Here is a 22,583-nt window from a genome sequence, read left to right on the forward strand (position 1 = left end):
TGAGTGCATACAGCACGTATTATACTGCAGTAGGGAAATTGAGAAACATCTTGCAGTAGCCTTCTCAAACAGTCATTCTAAAATGTAATGTCAGAATAAATGAATTTCTTTTATATTTGAAAGGCTGTGTAACAAAAACAATATTATGTTGTACGCCAGTGACTATCTACGGTTTGACTCGATATCTTTATATAAATTGCATTTTTTAATTCAAAAAAATAATTTGGATGTCAGGTTACCTGCTGCTACAGTTCAGTGAGACAATATCATGAGAATAAATGTTCAAAATAGGCATCTACTTAGGCAAATAAGGTAACTTTAATTTGTGGGTCTCTTGGAAGATTGAATTTTCGAATATATTTGAAAAAGTTTTGATAAGATGTTGAAGCTGTCATTTTTTTTCAGCACCCGCTTACCCCCCGCCTCCGAACACGAACGAACACACACACACACACACACACACACACACACACACACACACACCGCGAATCTATCCATATGAAAAATGCTTGGAGATTATATATTCTAGGCTCAACACAAAGGAATAACTTTTATTTTTACTTTTGAAATTTGTTCATCTTTTTAATGCATTTTTGTTGATAGTATCTTGTCATCCTATTGCAGGCTAAAAGTTGAAATTTCTTTTTCAAATCCCATTCAAGAGGGAAAATGAGTATGGTTAAAATTTAATTGATTTGTAAAGTGCTCCTGCACAAAGGCACTGTCAGAAAAAGGAGAAATGGCGTGGAGCTTTCCACCTTTAATATGCTGTAAAGGCAAAAGTCCCACTGGCTAAGGCTGTCTACACTAGCACGTTTGTGGATAAAACTTCTGTCGGTCAGAGGTATGAAAAAAACATAACCCTGACCGTGGGCAGCCAGTGAACCTGGTAGTCCCCAGCCCCTCTCCTTCTGCCCAAGGTCTCCCACCCATCATCCTTCCCTTCTGCCTCCTCTGTCCCACAGGAAGCAGAGCATCCCCGTGGCCTTGCCGTAACAGCCCCGAGCCGCCCGAACACCCCCAGCTCCAGATGGGCCCCCAAACTCAGCCCCGGAGCGCTGGGCGGCGTGGCTGCGTGCCCTCATTCCTGAGCTCTGGATGGCACGCCAGCTGGCCCAGCCCTGACCAGCCTTGGCTACTAAAGAGTGGGAACTGGGAAGGAAGTGCAGGAAGGGGCGTGTAGGGGTAGAGTGAGTGGGTCACACCAGGCTGTTTGGGGAGGCACAGCCTCCCCCAGCCTATGATACCCACCGCCCATGCCCCTGACTGACATAAGTTTCACCAACAAAAGTACTGGTGTGGACAGCACAATGCCAACATAGCTAACACCACTCGTTGGGACTGGTTTAATTGTACCCACAGGAAAGCTCTCTCCTGCTGGCAAAGAGCGGCTGGACGGGACACCTCACAGCGGCATAGCTAGAGCAGTACAGCCGTGCCGCTGTAAGTTCCACAGTGTAGACACAGCCTAAAATAGGGCCTACTTCTTCTCCCTTATAGTTAGGAGTGAGAAGGGAATAATTAGAACTCTAATCTTACTTGGAATCCTCTAACGCACCTAGGCAGTTGGGGGTGCAATGGGTTCTGAGTTAAAGCCTATGGTTGAGCCAGGGGTTGAACTTGAGCTGCTAACTAGTATTAAAAGCTGAATTTCTGTGTCTTCGCTCCTATTTTAATAAGAGTTATGAACACACTTTTTATGTAGTATAGGCATACCCTGAGTTGTTGTTTGTGGTGGGTCTGAATTTAGAGTCACTGAAGGAAAAAAGAAACACTGGCATATGGCACACAGTCTTTTGTGACCAGTGCAGGATGGGGCCTACGCTCATCCTTGCTTTGCAGAAAAAGCATAAAATAAATGAGCTTTATGCAGATTTCTAGCCATGTTTTGCCTGTGCTCATACCCGTTCAACCTGATTGTCTTCGCAAAAATACATAGGTGTAACTGATTGCAGAACTTGGCTCTTAGTGTGCTATTTCTGGACATAGTATCATAATTTTAAAATTATTATATAGATGTGCACGCACAACTGTGTACATGTGTATGGAAATATACATGAAATCACACAAACAGAAATAATTGTCATGTCAGAGCTCTTTAAAGTAGAGACACATAAACTAAGTGAATATAACCATACTATTTTTCTTATGTGGGCTAAAGCTGGCTTAATTTGATAAGGCAGCTATATTAAATGATTAGTGGAGTATTTACTAACCGCAAAACTACTTAACTGTGTATAAGAAGGAGAGATACAACATCTGATTTACAGGAAGTTTTGGTAATATTGAGTGATGCAGATAATTCCTTCTCTTTTTATTTCATGAAAAAGTCTTGTTTGTTGATAGGATTTATGCATTAGATTATTATAAGTAACAAAATCCAGAAATAAGTAATAGTCACTAATCTAAACCACAATCACTTTCTTTATAATGTAAACCTAAATACAGGTCATTTGAAAGGCTTAATGTCATTCTTTTCAAACATACTAATATACAACTCTACAGTCATCCACTTTACAATAAACTGAGGTAGAAGATGGTTTTGTTCCTTTACGCTCTGTGCGAGCGATATGTCCCATTTGAAATGGTAGGAATGGAATGTTTTCTGATGATAGAACACCTGTTACCCCTCCCAATTTGCTCATTAACATTTAAAGTGGATTGTAGTTCAGGAAGCCATGCTTTTCTACAGGTCCCATTGGAGACCTCTCCAGACAGTCGTGGCTCACAGTTATGCCTTGTGTCCAGAAGAACCTTTAAAAAAACAATTACTTCGTTGGGTGACATCACAGTTCACTGATGGAATAATAGGTACCTGAAATTCTGTGGTTCATTTGCAACTTCTTATATCTGTAAACCTATCCAGATGCCTTCTTTAGTGGCAAAAGAAGGTTTTTAAGTAACAATTGAGGGCTTTCGTCTTTGAGATGAACAACTCCTTGGCACCTCCAGGAAGGGCTCACTACAACTCTAAAGTAGAAAGCTCAGTTGAGGGTCTGATTCCCAAGGAGCATAGTGTGTTTTCTGTTCATCTATGGATAGACCAGTGATTTACTATTATAAAGACTTGGGATAACCTCTATTCTCACTCCAGAAACTAAAGAAAGTCAGGCGAGTCTTTCCAAGAAGATGATGTGGTCCATGCAGCATCTAGATACTGAGAGAAATAGCTGTACTAATTTCAATTGATCTACTAAAGAACAAGCTAATAGGGAACAAACTGGATTTAGAAAAGTAGCTAAGGAAAAATAATTCTGATTATTCTCAATCTAGAGCAGTGGTACTCACTAACTTGTTTGGCTGGGGTGTGTTAGATTCTGTCCTTGGGACACCACCAAGAGAACTCCATAAGTGTTGGCATCATGCACTGCAAAGCTGACTTTCACCATTGCTGTTTTCATGTACACATTCTCCCCTTCCTTTCATGTCAGTATTCGAGCTGAGGAATTTTCAGAAAGTTAATTGGAGTTGGGAGGAACCTACCCTTGTAAAACATGTGATAATATCTGCTGTTTGGTGCAGTCTGGTGATTTCCAAAGATGAAAAGATTACCTTTCAAAAGCATCATTTTGATCCAAAGAAATAGCACTCCTGCCTTGAGCAGGAATCATTTAGCTGTAACTAGAGGAGGAGATCAGCTCCACCAGAGGAAATAAATTAATTTCTTCCATGTAGCTTCCCAGTTCCCACTTCCCTTTTCCATGGCTGCGGTGGTTGGGGGGGATGGGACGGAGGCTGAATCTTCATGCTTTCCCTTCACTCACCTGTCCTCTTATATGAATGGATGAGAAAGGGAAACCTCCAGCTGCCTGTTAGTACAGACGCTTTCTGACCTACGGATCTTACAGAACTTTTTCCGTAAGTGTGGGTTTGTGTAAGTCAGGTTTGCGTAAGCCAGGGAGCGTCTGTATAGGTGTGTAATAGAGTGTACCACTCATGCTGAGGAAGTACTATAAGGAAAGAGGAACCCTGGCTGCAATAACTCTTTTACTGACATACAGCCCTTTAGTCAGATTTCAAACCAGAAGTGCAAGATCTGAATAAAGATGGACCCCAGAAACAGAGTCCCATAAAGAACCAGAGTCTGAGCATGAAAATACAGGCACAAAATTATACTAATGGTTTACAATATAGTTCAACACTGATTTTTTTTTTCCTAGCCCCACACTTTTTTAGTCTCTGCTTTCCCAAGTCATAACATATACCTAGACAGTCATACAATTAGCTAATTGAAAGCTACTCATTTATTTGACAGTTTTGTTATCTACTGGCTGGCTCCCTATAATAGCAAGCAGGCATTTGGTTTATGTAGTACTCAGGTTCTAGATTTAATTTACTTAAGTGCATTGAAAGTAAATATTTACCTGAAAAGATAAATCTTGATATTGATCAAAAGTCGAAGCCAATATTTCTGTCAGTGTTTGTCACAAAAATAACTGGCATTGATTTGTGTGATTTACATTCTGAAGTCTGAGAATCTGACATTTTTCTCTGACAGGGGTCTGTGGTGTTTTTTGCCCTGACACTGGAACCACCTCCCCATCTCCCAGAATTCTTACTTTTGAAACATTTAATTGGTCCTATGATATATTTTAGTCAGAGTTGTCTTTTACATAGGACAGTGTTGTCTCTTTTCCCCAGTCATGTTCCCCCAGACTCAGCAAGGGTCTAAAGCTGCTCACTGTTTCACATTTAAAAAGGGCAGGATTTTTCATAATCACATATGAGAAGAGGGTTTGTTTTAAAAGGTCTGCTTTGACAAAGGTAGGGGGAAAGTGCTTCAACTAAAAATTTCAAGGAGGAAGCAGAAAAATTGACCTGGAGGCTGAATAAGTTCAGCGATGGCTTTTTGCAAAAGAAATCAACTCAGATCATCCTTTCTTGCTTCTGATATGGAATTAAAAAGCATAGATGCCATAGGAAAACACAGAAAAAACTAAAGCAGTTGGTAGCTGGTACATGTTGCAGAGAAAGGGGTTTTCTCTGCAAGAGGTCTTTCTCCCCCACCTTTTCATACCTCAGTTAATGGACAGGCAGGAGATTTGCACTCAAGTGTATTACTAACGGATGTGTAACTCTATACTGTCCCTCAGCTCATTAATGTCAGTGGAACAAAATGTACTGATTTGTTCTTTGTTTACTAAGAAAGAAGGCAGTAGTGTGACTCACTGTCTTACACTGATGTGTCCCATGCCCAGCTTTTATATATGGGAAGAGAGACTATGCAAAATACTCTGAGAAAACTGGACAGTATTTAATGCCAAGATCAATGCCTGAATGGGCTGGTATGGCAGAGAAGCTGGTGTCTTCCCACACCTCACCTTTTGGAACAGGCAGGCAGAACTCAAGATTAATCAGATTGAAGGATTTTGCTACCTTCCAATGATGACCTCTCTTTATTTCTCCGGTTTGAGTCTTCCTTCTCAAGGGGTCAGCTACAGGAAAGCTACCTGCAGCTGCACTGGCAAAGCAAACTAGAAAAGGGCCTGAAAAGAATATCTACGTTTTTGGTTTCCTGGCTGCCAAGAGGGATGGGGAATGCACAACAGTCTCATGGGTGCCCCCTTGTAAAGCCCTGCAAATCCATGGATATCCATTTTATATTCGTGGATATCTGCATCCATAGATGCAGATGGGGATATCCACGGATCATTTTTGTGGATTGGACGCGGATACAAATTTTGTATCTGCTCAGGGCTATAAATACAGGATTTCAAAGGCGGGAAAGCGGCTGTCTGCCGCTCATAGTCTATGCTGCTTCTCCATTATCCAGAGCCTATCTTCCGTCCCTCCCCTCCCCGCCCACCATACATACATACTTTGTAGAAGCAGCTGCCTCCATCTACAACTGCCTTGATAAGGCAATAATGAAGTCGGGAGAGGTTTCCTAAATAGCTTGGCTGCTTAAACCATGGCAATAGGAGCATGGGGGATTTTGCTGCCTCTCTTGATCTATCACCTCCCCTTTCTCTGTATACGGGTGGGGGGGAGAATATAGGCCGCTTCTCTGTCTTCCAGATCCCGCCCTTCCCCTCCGCCTGCCATACAGGGAAAGGGGAGGTGATAGATCAAGAAGCAGTTGTCTACAGCTCATAACCTATGAGGCTGCTTTCCTGCCTTCCAGATCCTCATAGGCTATGAGCTGCAGACAGTGGCTTCTTGATCTGTTATCTCCCCTTTCTCTGTATGGGGGCAGGTGAGGGAGAGGGAATATAGGATCTCGAAGGCGGGCAGGCAGCCTCATAGGCTTTGAGCTGCAGACAGCTGCTTCCCTGCTTTTGAAATCCTACAGCACACAGGCATGTACACAGGCGTGCACACAGATGCTCCTCTGAGTGGCACTGTCAGTGCGCTGCTGATTCTTGCTGATGTGGATTGGATGCGGATCCACATATTTGTATCTGCACAGAGCTCTACCCCCATGCTTGCTTTACCTTTAAGATAGGGTTGGTACTGCTCCTACTTTCCTTTTCACTCCCACCTCACTGAGGAAATTAATCTGTGTTGTAGGAAAGGAACTATTTTTATTTCTCATTTAGATGGCTTGGGCCCAGCAGCTGTGCTGTCTCAAAATCAGTACAGTTTGAGCTAATCATCCAGAAAAGCTTTCTTGGTGAGCTATTATAGCTTTAAGGCTGGTGCAATCTGCCTACCAAAAACAAGTGGTGGTAAATGTTGGTGAGTCAAGATGTAGTAAGGTCTGGGGAGGAAGGCACAAATTCACTTCTGTTTAATGAGAGGATGGATCTCCAGCTGAACTTGCTAATGAAACTTGTTTAGAAAAGGCAGGTGCAGTAATCAATAAACCCGCACAGAGATTACTGTTCACGTTTCTTGCCACGTATTGTGGTCTTCAAATACTACGTATTGTGGAATAGGATTATACCTCAATTTGAAAAAGAAATGTTGCTATGGGAAAAAAAATCTAAACTAGTATTGAAATACTGTAGTCAGCAACTACAATTGTGTTTAAGTCTAAACATCTCCAAGCTATGGGTTAGTCATGCAAACAGTCCTAACTTTCAGGACTAGTTCCATTGACTTCAGCGCAAGTTAAGGACTACTCATGTAAGTTTGCAGGTTGGTTCATGAGCTGTCATCTCCTGTGACAGTGGGGTCCCACCTGTGGTCCAGTGTCCGCTTGTGCACCTCAAGTGTCTAAACTGTGCCCTTGGGCAACTGTCACTGAGAAAAAAATGTGTTTTGTGTGTTCTATAAGCTGTTCCCCATGATTTTTAAAGTGTTTGAATCAGCTCTGTCATTGCAGGGGGCCAGTACTTCTCTAGCTGCCTCCCATTGCTTCCTCAGCAGCCCCAGAATTAGCTCTGATGTGAGCTGGGAGCACTTTGAGCAGTTACTGTCCCTCTGTTAGCTTCTCTGAGGGCTTCTTGCTGCATTGTACGGGTTGAGGACTGAGTTGCCTGCTTACTTACCAAATTGTGAGAGCCCCAGGGAGAACACAGCAGTTTGACTCTGCCAGTGTCTAAGGGAAGGAATGCCTGTTGATGGATGGCTCCCCTTTCTCCTCCTCACACAGCCATGCAGGGTAGCCCAGGAGAGGAAGGGCAAAAAAGCTGAGAACCTGCAACCAATTACATCTCCCTTATCTCTGCCCCAGCCCTATCACAGAAGAAAATAGCTTGAGGGGTGGTTCTAACTTGTACTTGGTGGAGTGCAGCGTGATCCAGCCATGTTTCATCCCTCCTTCCCCCGACATGCCTCCTGTACCATGGGCTGGGGGGACAAAGCTGTAATAGCCAACGTTGTTGGCTCTACATCTGTTAGAGACCCCCCCCCCCCCATACAGCATTTTGCTTGGATCAGATGTGCCTTAAAAGAGAAAAGATGTGTTTTGTGTCTCTGGGCACTTGGAGGCAAGATTTTGTTTTCCATAATGTGAAAGCAAATATATAAAAAGGTATGATTGGCTTATAAATTTGTTTCAGATTTCATCCCAAGAAGACTGTATCTGACTCTGATTTTATTTTATGTGGTCAGAGGCATCTAAGTAATTTGCAGCTTGAAGCATGTTTTATGCACCTGTTTAGGGAGCTTACTTTCCTGACTTCTTTCTGTGTGACTGATAGGAACCTAACATTTGGCAATACCGTTCTTCTCTGTGACATTCTGTCTGTCCTCCCCCATTTTGTAAAATTGGCTATGATGAGTGTTAGTCCTACTCAAGTATGTTTAAATATCCTATATGGGATATAAGATCAAACACTACTACAAAGCAAGATTGGCTATTGGGTTACCTTTTAATGAAGTCAGTGAATTATGTCCAAATGGTTTGAAGATACTGTCAAATGCCATATATTCAGCTTCTCTTAGCTATGAACTTTCTGGCTTTTGTTGAGTTTACGTTCATTTTAATGTTGTTTAAATGTTTGTTTGTTTACCTTTGATGTGATGATTATTTTCAAATAGTCTTCTCAAACATTTTAAGGAGGAACTTGAAAAAACCTTTTAAAACTAAATCCAGTACATATGTTGGTTTTATTTTAGATAGATCCATTTTACAATTGCACGTAAACAGCTGTTGACTAGACTAGTGTTTTAGATGCATGGTATAGCTATAGCTTAATCTCTTCTAGACCATATTTAGATCTCTCTACACATCCTAATGCAGCTTTCCTGACTAGCCTAGGGACTGCTGCAGGGAAAATCTGTTGGGGGAAGGTTGCAAAAATCTCATTGAATGCAAATCACTGTCCTTTCAAAACTTCCAGATTTAAAGGGACACTGTTCTTTTTAAAATCACACTTCTGTCTGAGACAAATATACCTTTAATAGCTACAAATGGCACTTTGGATTACTGTAATTGAAAGATTAAAGAGAGAGATTTCTCTTGTCGGTTTCCACTGTTTTGTGCAGGTCTTTTGTACAACAGACAGGGAAGAACTTAAAATAATAGAAGTTGTGATTGTAAGTGCGATGACTGCCATCTTGACCAATATTGGGGATTGAACCAGGGACGCTCTAAAGCTAAAAACATATGTTTCTAAAGTGTGAACTAAAGAGGCAGGACATTGCTCTGTGGATGGGGCAGAGAGAGGAGTGTGTAACACATGAGGACCGGTGGCTTCTAGAAACATACAAAGATTAGCAAGAAGGGCTTGGGGCAGGTATAGCTCTTTAACAAAATGGATTACAAGTAGTTCATATTGTAGTTTATACAGGTACAACATTAATCAAATCCACCTCATGTTTAAAACTAATGCCGCATAATATGCTTAATAATAACAGTACCAAATCAACTAACATTACGCACAGCCAAAGAAAAAGTTATTGATAGTGTCTCCTGGTTCCGTATTAAGACAATAAGTGCATGAAGAATGAAAGATAAATATTCTCTCCTATTTAAAAAAAAGAAAGCACTCTTGCTTATAGCTGATTTTTAAAAGAAACTTTTTGTTTCAGGATGAGTGTTCATGTTCGGACTTCAAATCCAAAGCAGATATTGTTGCCAGGATGGTAAATGCCTTAAAACAGTTATTAATGGAAATTCTTATGCTTACCATAGCAGTGTGAATGTTACTGCTAAAAATAAGTTGCATTTCAATTCTGTCTCAGAATCATTGAAACACAGTTACTTGCCTGTTTTTCTGTACAAGCCCTATATACTTAGCTGTAACAGGAGAAGTATTATTTCACATTTTTGCCACATAAAACTTTATATTGTATATTGCACTTTAACTAAAAGGTTATATTTATACCTGTAAGAATGCAGTATCTGTCACTTGGTTCCCCCATTACGAACATCGGGTGACAGACAGAGCAGGGAAAAATAACTTACTTTCTTTAACTGCCAAAAATATATGCAGAGAACCTAAAGTATTTAACCAAGGAAATGGCTAATCAGGCTTCTCTTTTTGTTTCAGCTTTACTTTTAGAAGCTCAGTCAACACCGTTTCAAATAACCCCTTCGACCATGGCAAATATTGTGAAAGGCCTGTATACACTTAGACCAGGTAAATATTCATTGCTTCCTTTTTGGAATCTCCCATTATACTATAGTGCCAAATCATTCCACAAACTAGAATATTATGCGAGGTTCTTGATCTTATCTGTCCGTCAGTGTTTAGCTGTGTTGTGTAATGTCACAGCAAAGCCTTGGTTATGAATGCAGTAGATCTGTGTTGTGACCTGCAGGAGGATTGATTCTTGCGTTGGGTTCCCACCTTCACTTAAATAGGTTAAAATAAGAGGGGAAACAAGCATGAGCACTGTGCTTCTTTGTAGTACTATAAAGGGATGAGGCTGCTCAATAGGACAACCATGGCAGATGTTCAAAAACAAGATAGATAAAGCAGTGGGAATGATATGGCCTTCCCATCTAAATGGCCTTTCCATCTATGATGCTATGGTGATTAGAGAAGTAATTTTCCTATAACAAAGAAATAAATAAATAATTGATTTCATGGTAAAGTTTTATTTTGCCCTTGGGTAAAATTTATATACTGTGGGCTTCAGGTCCAATATTAGTTATCTCAACAAGCCCGGAAAATTGTTGTGTGAGGATATGTCTACACTGCAATAACAAACCTTTGGCACTGTCGCAGATGGCCTGCGTCAGCTGTCGAAGGGCTCTGGCTGTGGGGCTATCAAATTGCAGTGTAGATGTTCCCATGAGTGGGGAGGGTCTCAGAGCCTGGGCTCCAGCCTGAGTGTCTACACTGCAGTTTTCAGTCCTGCAGCCCGGGCTCTACAAGTCTAAGTCAGCTACCCAGGCTCTGAGACTTGGTGCCGTAGGTTTTTTATGGCAGTGTAGACATACTCTGAGATTTTTCATGCATTAGAAATTTAATATGAAATTGAGAAGGTCCTGTAAAGTATCATTTGGAAACTGAAAGGAGCCCTACGCAAGGGACAGTATTCCCAAGGAGCTTAATGGTGCAGCAGCAGGTAATTAAAATAACAATTACTCACTGGTATATGTAGTTTGCCATGTGGTGAGCTCTGCAGTTGTTATACTTACTAGGCATATAATAAAATATGTAATTTTAACAATATTATAATGAGCATATTCATTATGCTTTAGCTAGTGACCAGGTATAGTCTCTGCTGTAAATCTCTACTGTCAACAGCATCTAACTGGTGGTGAGGAGAGGGAATGTTTTGGGCACCCTGTGAAATTCCTGGAATGAACATTTCTCATGCTCCTTTATTTTTTCTGCTTCAAAAACACAAATACCAAAATGGGCCTGGTTTTCCTCTTACCTACAATGCCAGTTTTAGCTCAGTGGAGTTATTTTTGTTTTGTACTCGTGTAACTGCGAAGAGGATTGTAGCCAGGTGCCATCACATCTTCTTTTCTATGGCATTGCCACTCAAAGAACCAGAAATGACAGAGGAAGCATTATGAAAATTTCAGAGTCTGGCGTGTATGAGGGCCAGTAATGTGGTGGTCAGACTATCTACAGAATTGACAGATTAATCACTCTGTGCAGGCATGTCTTCTTTTTATCAAACATTAAAAAGTATAAGTAATAGGAGGTAGGGGAAGGAAACTGGTGATGACTTTCATCTTTACCCTCTCTTTTACTTGTCAGTGCTGGAGAAGGAAAATGTATTTGAAAAGAGCACAAAGGCATGATTTCATTCTAAGTTGAGCCGATCTGGAAGATTTTGATATTATATCCTATTTTATATCCCAAAAGACAAGAGTATTGAAAACCTTACAAAGCCTGTCAACATTGAGTGGAACTTGCCTTGCCTTTTCCTTCACAGACAAAGTTTAGGTTGGTTCAGTACTGTCATTTCCCTCTCAGATTTTCAGTATCCTTATTGTGTTCTAAAGGATATTTAAATAAGATTGTTACCAGGTCATGAAAAATCTATTGGCTAGTGTTGAATAGGAAGACCTAAGCCATTGATTTTCTTCTGAATATAAGCTTTCCCTTAAAAATTAGTCCGCTCATGATACTTGCTGTCAGTTACCAGCTGCTCCAACTCCTGTGGCAGTGCTCTTGCAAACCCCTGCCTCAGTCCTCATGTGACAGATTGCTCAAGCCTTCCATTTGACCCAATAAATGACAACTAGACGGGATTGTACAAACCACCTTCGCTCTGCACCTTCCTAACATGAAGCGACTGGATTTTGTATTACCAGACATTTAAAAATCATAAGTTGTTGTCACGGTGTCACCGTGTAGTGCTCTGGAACTACTCCATATGAAGCCAGTCGGGACTCTCGGGGAGCATGCCTCCTCTCTCTGACCATACTGTTGCCAGGGCAAGAAGCTTACATACAGACCTTCCTGGATCTGCCCTCAGAGCATTCAGCATCCCCTTCCACACTGTATACTTCCCGCAGCGAGTCTGCCTGGGCGGGGCTCCTGGGGAAGCCAGAGAGCCCTGCACCCCAACTCTGCAGTCAGACATGACTCAGCCAGAGTAAAATGGAAGGTTTATTAGTCGACAGGAACACAGCATAGAACAGAACTTGTTAGCACAGAAATCAGGGACTTTCGGCCAGTTCCATCTTGGGGAGTGCTGGGCCAGAAGCCCTGGACTTCCCCTCTTCCAGTCCCCCCAAGCACACTGCCAGCTTCCAGCGACCCAACCTCAGACACCCCCGTTGCTCCTCCTCCTTGTCTTTGTCTCGCTTCCTGAGCAAAGAGTCACCTGGTTGTCACTTGGTTGCATCCTGGGTCTCAGGTTACAAAAAGCACTGGTCAGAGCATATGTACAGGCAGCTGGAGAAGCCCCACCTGTCTCAGAGGTCACACCCCTATTCCCACTGCCACCAAGGTATTGCTGCAGCACACAGGGAAACTGAGGCACACAAAGTATTCATCCATATAGTAAAACTCACATAGGCTCAACAGTAAGACTCACATACAACATAGCAAGGGAAAATACCCACTTCATCAGTCATGTCCACAAAATGAGATTTTAAAAAATGATAAATTTGGGGTTCTTTTTATTTGCCTTCTGGTGTTTGAGCTTTTGGGCTTAACCATCTTAACTTTTCAGTCCCGTCTTCACAATCCCGAGAGATAGAAAAATGAAAGCTGAGATTCTCCTGTAATTGCATGACTCCAGAAGTGTAGGCTTTAAGAAAAACACCAAACAGCACAAGACTTGCAATAAAATCATGAGAGTTGGCAACACTTTAATTATAACTTAGAATATCTTTTATTCTAAATATACCCGGTAAGCTGCATACCTGTTGACTTTGACTAGAAGTACATAGTTGTCTGAGTAATCCTGCTGGACACTTCAGAAGTAAGCATTTAGATACATTTGTAATATTTAGAGTGGGCACTGGGAAATCTGTGAACAATGCTTGTGCTGTGGAAGAGAACAGAATGTCTTTGGTTAGCAATTAAGGAAAGAATATTGAGTTTATGGTATATAACACATCAAATTCTTAAATTCCATCTGTCAGACGTTCACTTTGTCATGGCTTTAGTCAATACCAATATAGTAAAACTAATTGTTTGGGTTGAAAAGATGAAGATAAGGATACTATGTGTATGCCGTTCTAGACAGACTGGAAGTGCTCTAAGTCTGTACCAAGAACAGTTCCTCTGTATTGAAAGATGTTCTTTAGTAGAGTCAGTCCTTGATGACTTGGATTCTAATGTGTTCAGAGGAGCAGGCCCCTGGGAGGCTGTGAGACCATCTCAAAGGTGGGAAGCTGTTCCAGTTGTATATGATTGTTGATGCCACTTAGTCTGGAAAAACAAACCAAGGGAATATGAGCTTCAAGAATTATCTCTTCTCTACGCTCTGTCTCCAAATGTTCTATGAGACTAGGCGATTGACAGAGTAATAAGACAGGCTGGCAAAGGGAGGAGAATTGGAGAAACTTGACAGGCACCGAAGTACTCTGATCTGGGCTGAAGTCAGGGAGCAAAATATGTCCAGCAGCTGAGTTCCCTGTAAGCTGCGCAGTAGCCTATTTAGCTCTGTGAAGGTATTCAGGGAACCACCCAGCCCTGGTCCAGACCTGCCGCAGCTAGGGGAAGGGCAGCCCAGACCTGCCGGGGCGCCCCTTCCCCATCTCCAACTCAGCCCTGGATCTGCTGAGGCTGGGGTGCCCCTCTCCCAGCCCCAACTCAGCCCTGTCCCGGACCTGCCATGGCCGGGGGAAGGGCAGCCTGGACCTGCTGGGGAAAGGGTGCCTATCCTATGGCCCCAGCCCCGGAGCTGCGGCAGTGGGGAGAGGTGCCTCTCCCCTCTTCCCCCCCCCCCCCGCCTGCCCAGGGAGTCCTTTCTGTCTCCACTGTAGCCCTGGAGCACCCTCCTGCACCCTAAAGCCCTCATCCCTGGCCCCACCCCAGACCTGAGCCCCTCATCCCAGCCTTACCCCAAACCCATACTCCCAGCCGGAGCCCTCTCACCCCTGCACCCCAAACCTCTGGCCGAGCCCTGAGCCTCCTCCCATGCTCCAAAATCCTCAGCCCCATCCCCACATGAATTTTGTTATATGCACCAATATGAAGGTGATGTGTCACATATCACCTCATATTAGTGCACATAACAAAATTCATTCTGCACATATGTGGGAAAAATTAGAGGGAACGCTCTCCAGCAGCTCTCCTTAAGCAGCTCAATCTGCTTTTTCTCGTGCTCTCTTTTCTACCTACTCTAGCATGCCTTTTCTGGGGGAACACAGAGACACTAGTGTAGATTCCTCTCCAGATCTCCAGCAGCAAAATTTGCTTTGATTATTGTTGGGGATGGGAAGGGCAAAGGGTAGAGAAAGGAAACCACATAGTGGAAGGAAGGAGACAGAAGAAGGAAAGAGAATAGGGGCTGGGAGAGAGAAGAGGAAGGAGAACTGAAGGAAAGAGGTAAGACTATGAATGAGCAACATGCACAGACAAAAGAGATGAGAGGGTGAAAACAGAACACCAAAAAAATGGCAGGGGTGGGGGCAGAGAAGAGAGGATGGAGAAGAACAGGTCAGATGCAGTGACCAGCCAAGGCTTGGGGTTGAGGTAACTCGCACTCGAAGCTCTTGAAGATGTGGGGGTTAATGTGGGTTTAATCAGTTGTTCTAAGAAAATATGTAGACATTTTACACAGTGCATTTGGCTGCTGTCCATAACTTTCCTTCATTGGTAAGGAATTTGTAAGATACTGATCTCTGAGGCTTCTCACCATTAGAGGATTTATTGTTATAGGTTTAAACACTTTTTATGTCACATGTTCAGTGGCAATGGCACAAAAGAGCTTGTCAGCAGTATTTCATGTTAAGAACTTAGCTTGGGCTAACTTGTCCGATGCTAATAGTCTAATTGTGTGTGTGTGTGTGTGTGTGTGTGTGTGTGTATTCATTAAATGCTACAGAACCTTTAACTTACTGTGCAATGTGAACAGTGGTATTGTTTTGTGTATAAGTTATTAGTGAACCCTACTATAGTGATGAAGGTATTGATTTATGCACTGGTGTTCATGTGTAATGCCATGTCTACACTAAGAACATGGTGTATTTTTAACACTTTAGGTAAGGCATGTTCAGTGGTCAAGTAAACCCTGTGAGGGAGCCTAGGGTTTACCTTAACCAATGAACACATGCTAAAAGTACAACTTGCCTTTTCTACACTAGGATTGCAACAGTTATTAGCAAACATTCCCTTCTTTTCCAAGCAAACTCAGCTATAGATACTTGCACTGTTTCTTTGTGGTACTTCTCTGTTTCTCCATGTCTCTAAGGCAGGTGCTGTATGCTACATTATTTTTGCTTTTGTCTCTTCTGAGAGTCTATGGCTCAGCCTGGAGGCATGGTTGCTTCAGTTAAGAGACCCTTTCTGTGGAGTTGCCTCCTGGAGGATGTACCATTCAGACTTAGTATGCAGTGTAGTTGTTTAAAAGCTTGTCTGTTTCACCAGAAGTTGGTCCAATAAAAGACATTACCTCATCCACCTTGTCATTCTGACTTAGTAGCATTTTATACCCTCTTGCTCTGGTTACAGAAGGTATAGGGCAATAAAGTATATGGCTTGTACTATTTACAGCTGTAGGCGTCTATGGCCACCATTGGCTCTTGATGGAGAACCACAGACTCTTGGGCCAAAAATGTGTGTGATTTTAAGACTATCTAGTCTTTTAAATTCAAACTATTAAACAATGTATATACTCTTTTAAAAAACCTTCAGTCCTCCTTCAAAATAATCATTGCTAATTTTTAAAGAAGAAATTACCACTCCTAAGATTTTTCTTCCTATTCTGCATGTTTCATCATTATTATTTTTCCCTTTTCACACAGAGTGGGTTCAGATGGCACCAGCTTTATTTTCTAAATTCATCCCAAACATTCTCCCCCCTGCTGTGGAATCTGAGCTTCAAGAATATGCTGCTCAAGACCAGAAACTTCAAAGAGAGCTTATGCAGAATGGATTTACCAGGTAATAATTATTAGCCTTCAACGGCAATTGCACTAGACAGTGCTGAAGCTACTAAAATGCATATACTTAAAAAAAAAAAAGTAAACATTTTAAATATTGTATTATATTCAATAGAATATTAAATATTATTCTAAAGACTTGAACCAGAATGTTCAAATCTGGGTATTTAGGCACCTAAATCCATAGTTAAGCACCTACCAATGTGGCCTAATTTTTCAGAAGTTCTGAGCACCCACAAATTCCATTGAAGGTAATAGGAAGTAATAGGTGATCAGCATCTTTCAAATACTTTCAGATAAAACTGAGATAGTTCAGATTTGTTTATACCTTCATGGTATTTTGATTTATTTATTAGTGGGTGATAATCTTCACTGTGAGTTCCCATTTAGCATTGGTCTTTGAACATTGCTTTTCCTTAAACTAGTAAAAGAACACCATCAGTTTGAATTTTTGTTAGTTTTAAAAAATGTGCGGCCTTCTGTGCACATCTTCTCCTCCCCCTCCAGTCCATGTTCACACATCTCACCGGCCTATTGTCTCTCAGTGAACTTGGCAGGCTGCAGTACATGACTGCCTCTCCTGACCCAGTACTCCTGGCTCCCTCTGCAGGAGCCAGAAACACCAAAGTTAGGCTGAGGAAGTTAGCAAGCCCAGATCTGTTCACAGGACCATCACTGCAGAGTTAAGAAGCTAATGCACAAGGCAGGAAGTGAAAGTGACCCTCAACAAAGTATTGAAACTGATTATACACAAAGTACTATCAAATGCACAAAGTAAACAAACTGAGTAAAAGGGAATTTTATTTTTCTCTAAATGTCAATTATTCTAATCCTAGCAACTGCTTATAACAATAGTAGGTATACAATATTCTCACAGAAATGGGAATTTATAGATGATAGTCTTTCTTAAGGCCTTCAGTTATCACTTAGGTCAATATTATAATATTTCAGTTAATGATCAGTATTTCTGAGAAGCTCATTCTTTTATCTCCTAGCTAGAATAACATCATGTCTTGTATGTTGGCTGTCAGGATAGTATGCAAGGAGACAGAGAACTTTGTTCTCTCCAATCATAAAGAGTACACATAAAACAAAAGGTCAGGTCAGTCTTCACACGTTGCTGTTGACCTTCAGATCTCTTTGTGATCTCTAGCTGAACACATCCGAGCTACTTTTAAATATCCGCGAAGCGTGCATTCCAGTTACTAAAGTAGAAATGTTACTAGTAAATGTTCTACTGTTCAAAGCATCAATGCTAAAGAATAATCATCTGCCTGTCTTTTGACACAAAACCAGCACTCTGTATTTAATATTGGCTTCTATTGATGGGCAGCATCCTGGCATTAAGATTCATGGGAGTAGGATCGGGTAATATTTTAAGTATTTCTTACATGCTCACTGCCTTGGTATTTAAGTGGTAATATGAAGACTCACATGATAGCTCAGTGGTTTGAGCATTGGCCTGCTAAACCCAGGGTTGTGAATTCAACCCTTGAAGGGGCCATTTGGGGATTTAGTTGGGGACTGGTCCTGCCTTGAGCAGGGGGTTGGACTAGATGACCTCCTGAGGTCCCTTCCAGCCCTGATAGTCTATGTTTTCTACTGTGGTTCATTAAATACTGCTTGTATATATTGAATAGCCTAAGAAAATGAGAGGGTGTTTATATTTGGAAATTTAGTCAAGCCTTTTAAGTTTTGACACACTTCATTTCAAAGACCATAGATAGAGCAGAATTTATTTAAGCTGTTTTTGAGAAAAATTGACATCATTAAAAAAATCCTCCTATTGGTCTCTTGAATTATGGTTTGTTCTCACTTATGGTGTTGTTCTTGGGGAGTGGAGAAGTAGAGGGGAGATTGGATGCTCATTTTGTGTGGGCAATATTGTGGTCAATATCAGAGTGAATTGTGCTTATTGATTCAGCTAAGAAAAGTAGAAAAAGTTCACGCTGCATTAAAATCCTCATTAAGAATGTGTGGTTTAAAAAAAAAATCAAGATTAGAAAAGACTTTAAGGGCATTTATCTGCATAAGAACATAAGAACGGCTGTACCGGGTCAGACCAAAGGTCCATCTAGCCCAGTAACTGTCTACCGACAGTGGCCAATGCCAGGTGCCCCAGAGGAGTGAAGCTAACAGGCAATGATCAAGTGATCTCTCTCCTGCCATCCATCTCCATCCTCTGATGAACAGAGGCTAGAGACACCATTCTTTACCCTTCCTGGCTAATAGCCATTTATGGACTTAGCCACCATGAATTTATCCAGTTCCCTTTTAAACAATGTTATAGTCCCAGCCTTCACAACCTCCTCAGGTAAGGAGTTCCACAAGTTGACTGTGCACTGTGTGAAGAACTTCCTTTTATTTGTTCTAAACCTGCTACCTATTAATTTCATTTGGTGGCTCCTAGTTCTTGTATTATAGGAATAAGTAAATAGCTTTTCCTTATCCACTTTCTCAACATCACTCATGATTTTATATGCCTCTATCATATCCCCCCTTAGTCTCCTCTTTTCCAAGCTGAAGAGGCCTCTGCAAGATGACTTGAGATTTCTAAAGCTTCATTTTTGCCAGTAAAAGTATTTGAAATGATACAATTACATCTAATCACTTAAACCTTGAAATCTGATTATGAAATATGTCTATTTTTAATTGAGAAGTTAAACTATATTTCCTCAGAGACCATTCATAAGCAAGCTTTGGGCTGAGCTTTTTAAACACTAGCAGTATTCCAAGTGCTAATAAATTTGATTTGAAAGATCTTTTTCCATGAAGCCATAGGTCAATAATTAATGATTCATAGTTTTGTCGTAAAGGGTTGAACTCTTCCCCATCAAACTATATTGCGAACACTTTGAGTGGAAGGAAAAACTGTGAAAGCGAGTGTCCTGGTATATAGCTATTTAAGCATAATTTCTGACATCACCACTGCAACACAGAGCTTTATTTAAAAACCTACATAAAAATTATGTAGATAACCCAACCTTTGTTCTTATCCTATTGGTTATTCATGTAAATCTGTGTTCCCAGAAAACTCTATATTTATTTGGTCAGAACAGTTTGATAAATTCTAGAGTGTATATTCAGTCTGGACTGCAGCACTCTTTCTCTTTGATCCTCCAGATTGTCACTTTGCTCCTTTCCAGTCCACCCCCAAAATTGCTGCAAATTTCACCTTTTCTCACCATGCCACTCTCCTCTTCCTATCCCTTCACTGGCTTCATCTCAGCTTCCATATAAAATTCTGACTTCTTGTCCATGTTTTCAAGTCTCTTTTCTGTTCTACCCTACCTCCTCTCTTATTTTCTTCTCCTCTTTGCTCTTACCAGCACATTCTCTCATTGTTCTGCTTTTTTTCCTACGCTGCTCCTTTGCCTGGAGTATGCACTGTAACCTCCATGGCCTGATCCTACCCTGGGGTTTACATGGGTGCAAGAAAATATCTTTACCTATTTGTAAAAGACTGATGATGTTGGTACATTTAGTAAATAATCCTAGTTTTTTCCCACTGACTCATGGGGCCCTTGGGCTTTAATATCTTTGTCTTCATTTTCTATCTGCATATGTGATGTTGGATAGTTTTTGGGTAAAACTGTCCCAATGTTTTCTGTGAAATAATAATAAAAAAATATACTTTGCTGTCTATTAACTGCTATCTGTGGGGGGGAAAAACCAATTCTTTGAACAAGAAATACCCACAATTTGGGTTTAGCCTTTGAATTCTAATATAATGTAACTGATTTTATTCTGTAAATATCAATATGCTATATGGAAAAAAGAAAGTATGGTTTGATTTGGGCATTTGGAATAAACAACTGTTATGCTTGAAAGAGCAGTATTAGAGTATACTATATATGCTTAGATCGTGCTTTACTGGCAAGCACTGGTGTTAATTTACAAAAAAAATTGTAATTTTCTTCTTTCCATTTTTAGCATTTAAAAGATTCCATCACTGGCTCTGAGCGCCCTAGCAGTAATTTAAATTCAGTCTAGTTAAAAGTGATTGACAATAATACTAATATTACTCAACAGTATATTACCAGTCCAAAGATATAAAAATAAAGGCCTCTAGTTTTACCATCTACATATAATCATCTCCTTCCTAAATGCTTGAAAGAGGCTTTGCAATATATGACTGAGAAGTTCCCCAATCTATACACTAACAGACTAGTGAGGGGACGTATGTTCAACAGTCAAGGGGCCCTTGTGGGGAACAACCTACCAGCTGTCTCCTATGGACCCCACAGCAAGTGCTTTGAACCATCAGGGGTCCTTGAAAGATAGTTTGTCAATTTCTGTTTTGTACAAAAATAAATAATTGCCTGTTCCTAATGTTACTGACCACTGTAGCCCAGTTCCAATTCATGTTGTCTCAATATATTACTTTTGGTAATGGTTGTTATTTGGGATGGGAATACCCAGGGTCTTCTGCTGCCAAGTTTTGGTGTTCTACAGTGCTTAAATAGAGCCAAGCATTGATGGTTGGTTCCTTTGAAGAGCAGTATTGGTGTCTGCCTGCAAACAGGCTACCTTGTCCTTTCTCTTACAGTTCTGTCTGTGACCTCATAGAGGCAAGAGGTCATACAGAAAGGGGGATGGTAGAACCTAGGAAAAAAAAAGGTAGATGATCCTCAAAACCTCTTTTGAGCAGCCTTTAGTCAAATGCACTATGAGAAACCACATGCTGAGAATTATATAGTAAATTAAAAAAATTAATTTGTATTAGGCTTTTATATTGAAAACGATAGGCTTATATTCAATTAGCAATTGGAGCTGCAAAGTTCCATATTAGTTCCTCTCTAATTTAATTGTATATATGATTTGCTTATGTAATTTACATTCATGCCGATGAAACAGTTATGCTGCTAAATTAATTCTAGAGTTGCTAAAATTCAGCTGAGTTTCAAAGGAATGTGCATTGGGATAGAGATAATTTCCTGCAATTAGACTAAGCTTCTGGGGTGCTGTTTAGTACTTAAAATTACAGATTAACTCGTTTATTAAATATAGATTTAAAAGCCATCAATTTTAGCAGCCTGATATATAAATTATGAAGTCAAAACAACATTCCTATTTTCCAAATGAGACTTTCTGTAAATGCAGCAGATTGTTGATATCTTCACTGCTCCACATCTCACACCAAAATTATCCACCATCAGCACCACTAATTACATGACAGGCACCCCTCTAGAAAATTTTCAGCAGTGATAATCAAATGACTAGTGCAACTGAAGATGGTGGGGGAGTTATCTAATCACTGAATGGTGAGTCTTGCATTAATGACCTTAAACAAAGTGCACACCGCAGGCTTAGCCTCAAAGAGGATGGATTTTATTAAAGTGGTTGACTGCTTCCTGTTGTGTCACATGAATGCCTGATCTGGATTGTCTGCTAGCAGAGAAGTGTCAGATTCTGGCTAGCATGAAGAAATTAAATAACATTGAGACATCTCTCTTGCCTCATAGCGGTCAGCTATTGCCATCTAACTTCAAATAAAACTACAAAGCAGTAGAGTTTTCTGCACATACTAGTTAATAAAGTCAAAGGGGTGAAGATGTCCTAATCCTTTTGAAGTGAATGAGAGTGTTGCTGTTGACTTCAGTGGAGCCAGGTTTTCACACAGTGTTTTTTTTTGTTTTTTTTTTAAATCCTCTATTTAGAGGAATTGTATTTGGACTCAGTAGATCAGAAGAATAAGATGATTTTGGCAACTGCTAAATCTAAAAATCTTTCAGACCTTCTAAAATAGCTTTATAAAACTGGTATAAGGAATTTGTTTTAAGACAAATTACTCAGCTATAGTCTGGTCTCAAATCAGACATTAAATAGTTTTATTTAAATCCAGAGGATGAGCTTTTTATTTATCATCAGAATTATTTTTAAAATCAATTTTAAAGAAAAGGATAGAGTAACTAAACTGTATGATTGTCCGGCCACACTTTTTATTGTATCAGGTGCATTGATTCTGGTGTGGGTTTTTCCCCTAATGATATACTTCAACTGTTGTTATTAGCATATTTGCATACTGTTTAATTTGTACTAAATGTCCGAGTTTTTCTTTTGTAAATTAAATGTGATGACTTTGCTGTCATTGGTCTCCACACTGGTTTTCTGTCTGATTCAGTGACCATTCTTTTCTCCCCATTCTTTCCCAGAGGTGACCAGTCACGCAAGAGAGCTGGAGAAGAGTTAACTTACAGTAAGTAAAAATCTGCTATTGTTC

General features: G+C 40.7%; 1 protein-coding gene across 2 annotated transcripts in view; it reads left to right on the plus strand.

The window, feature by feature from the left end:
- Positions 1-22,583, plus strand: part of CACUL1 (CDK2 associated cullin domain 1) — a 73,085-nt gene that overhangs the window by 45,766 nt on the left and 4,736 nt on the right. For both annotated transcript variants that reach the window (XM_050959047.1, XM_050959048.1), the window contains 3 exons: positions 9,882-9,971; positions 16,223-16,361; positions 22,516-22,559. In XM_050959047.1, the coding sequence (XP_050815004.1) occupies positions 9,882-9,971; positions 16,223-16,361; positions 22,516-22,559 (273 nt within the window). The remainder of the gene's footprint in view (positions 1-9,881; positions 9,972-16,222; positions 16,362-22,515; positions 22,560-22,583) is intronic.

Source organism: Gopherus flavomarginatus, chromosome 6, assembly GCF_025201925.1.
Source record: "Gopherus flavomarginatus isolate rGopFla2 chromosome 6, rGopFla2.mat.asm, whole genome shotgun sequence".
Classification (NCBI taxonomy): domain Eukaryota; kingdom Metazoa; phylum Chordata; order Testudines; family Testudinidae; genus Gopherus; species Gopherus flavomarginatus.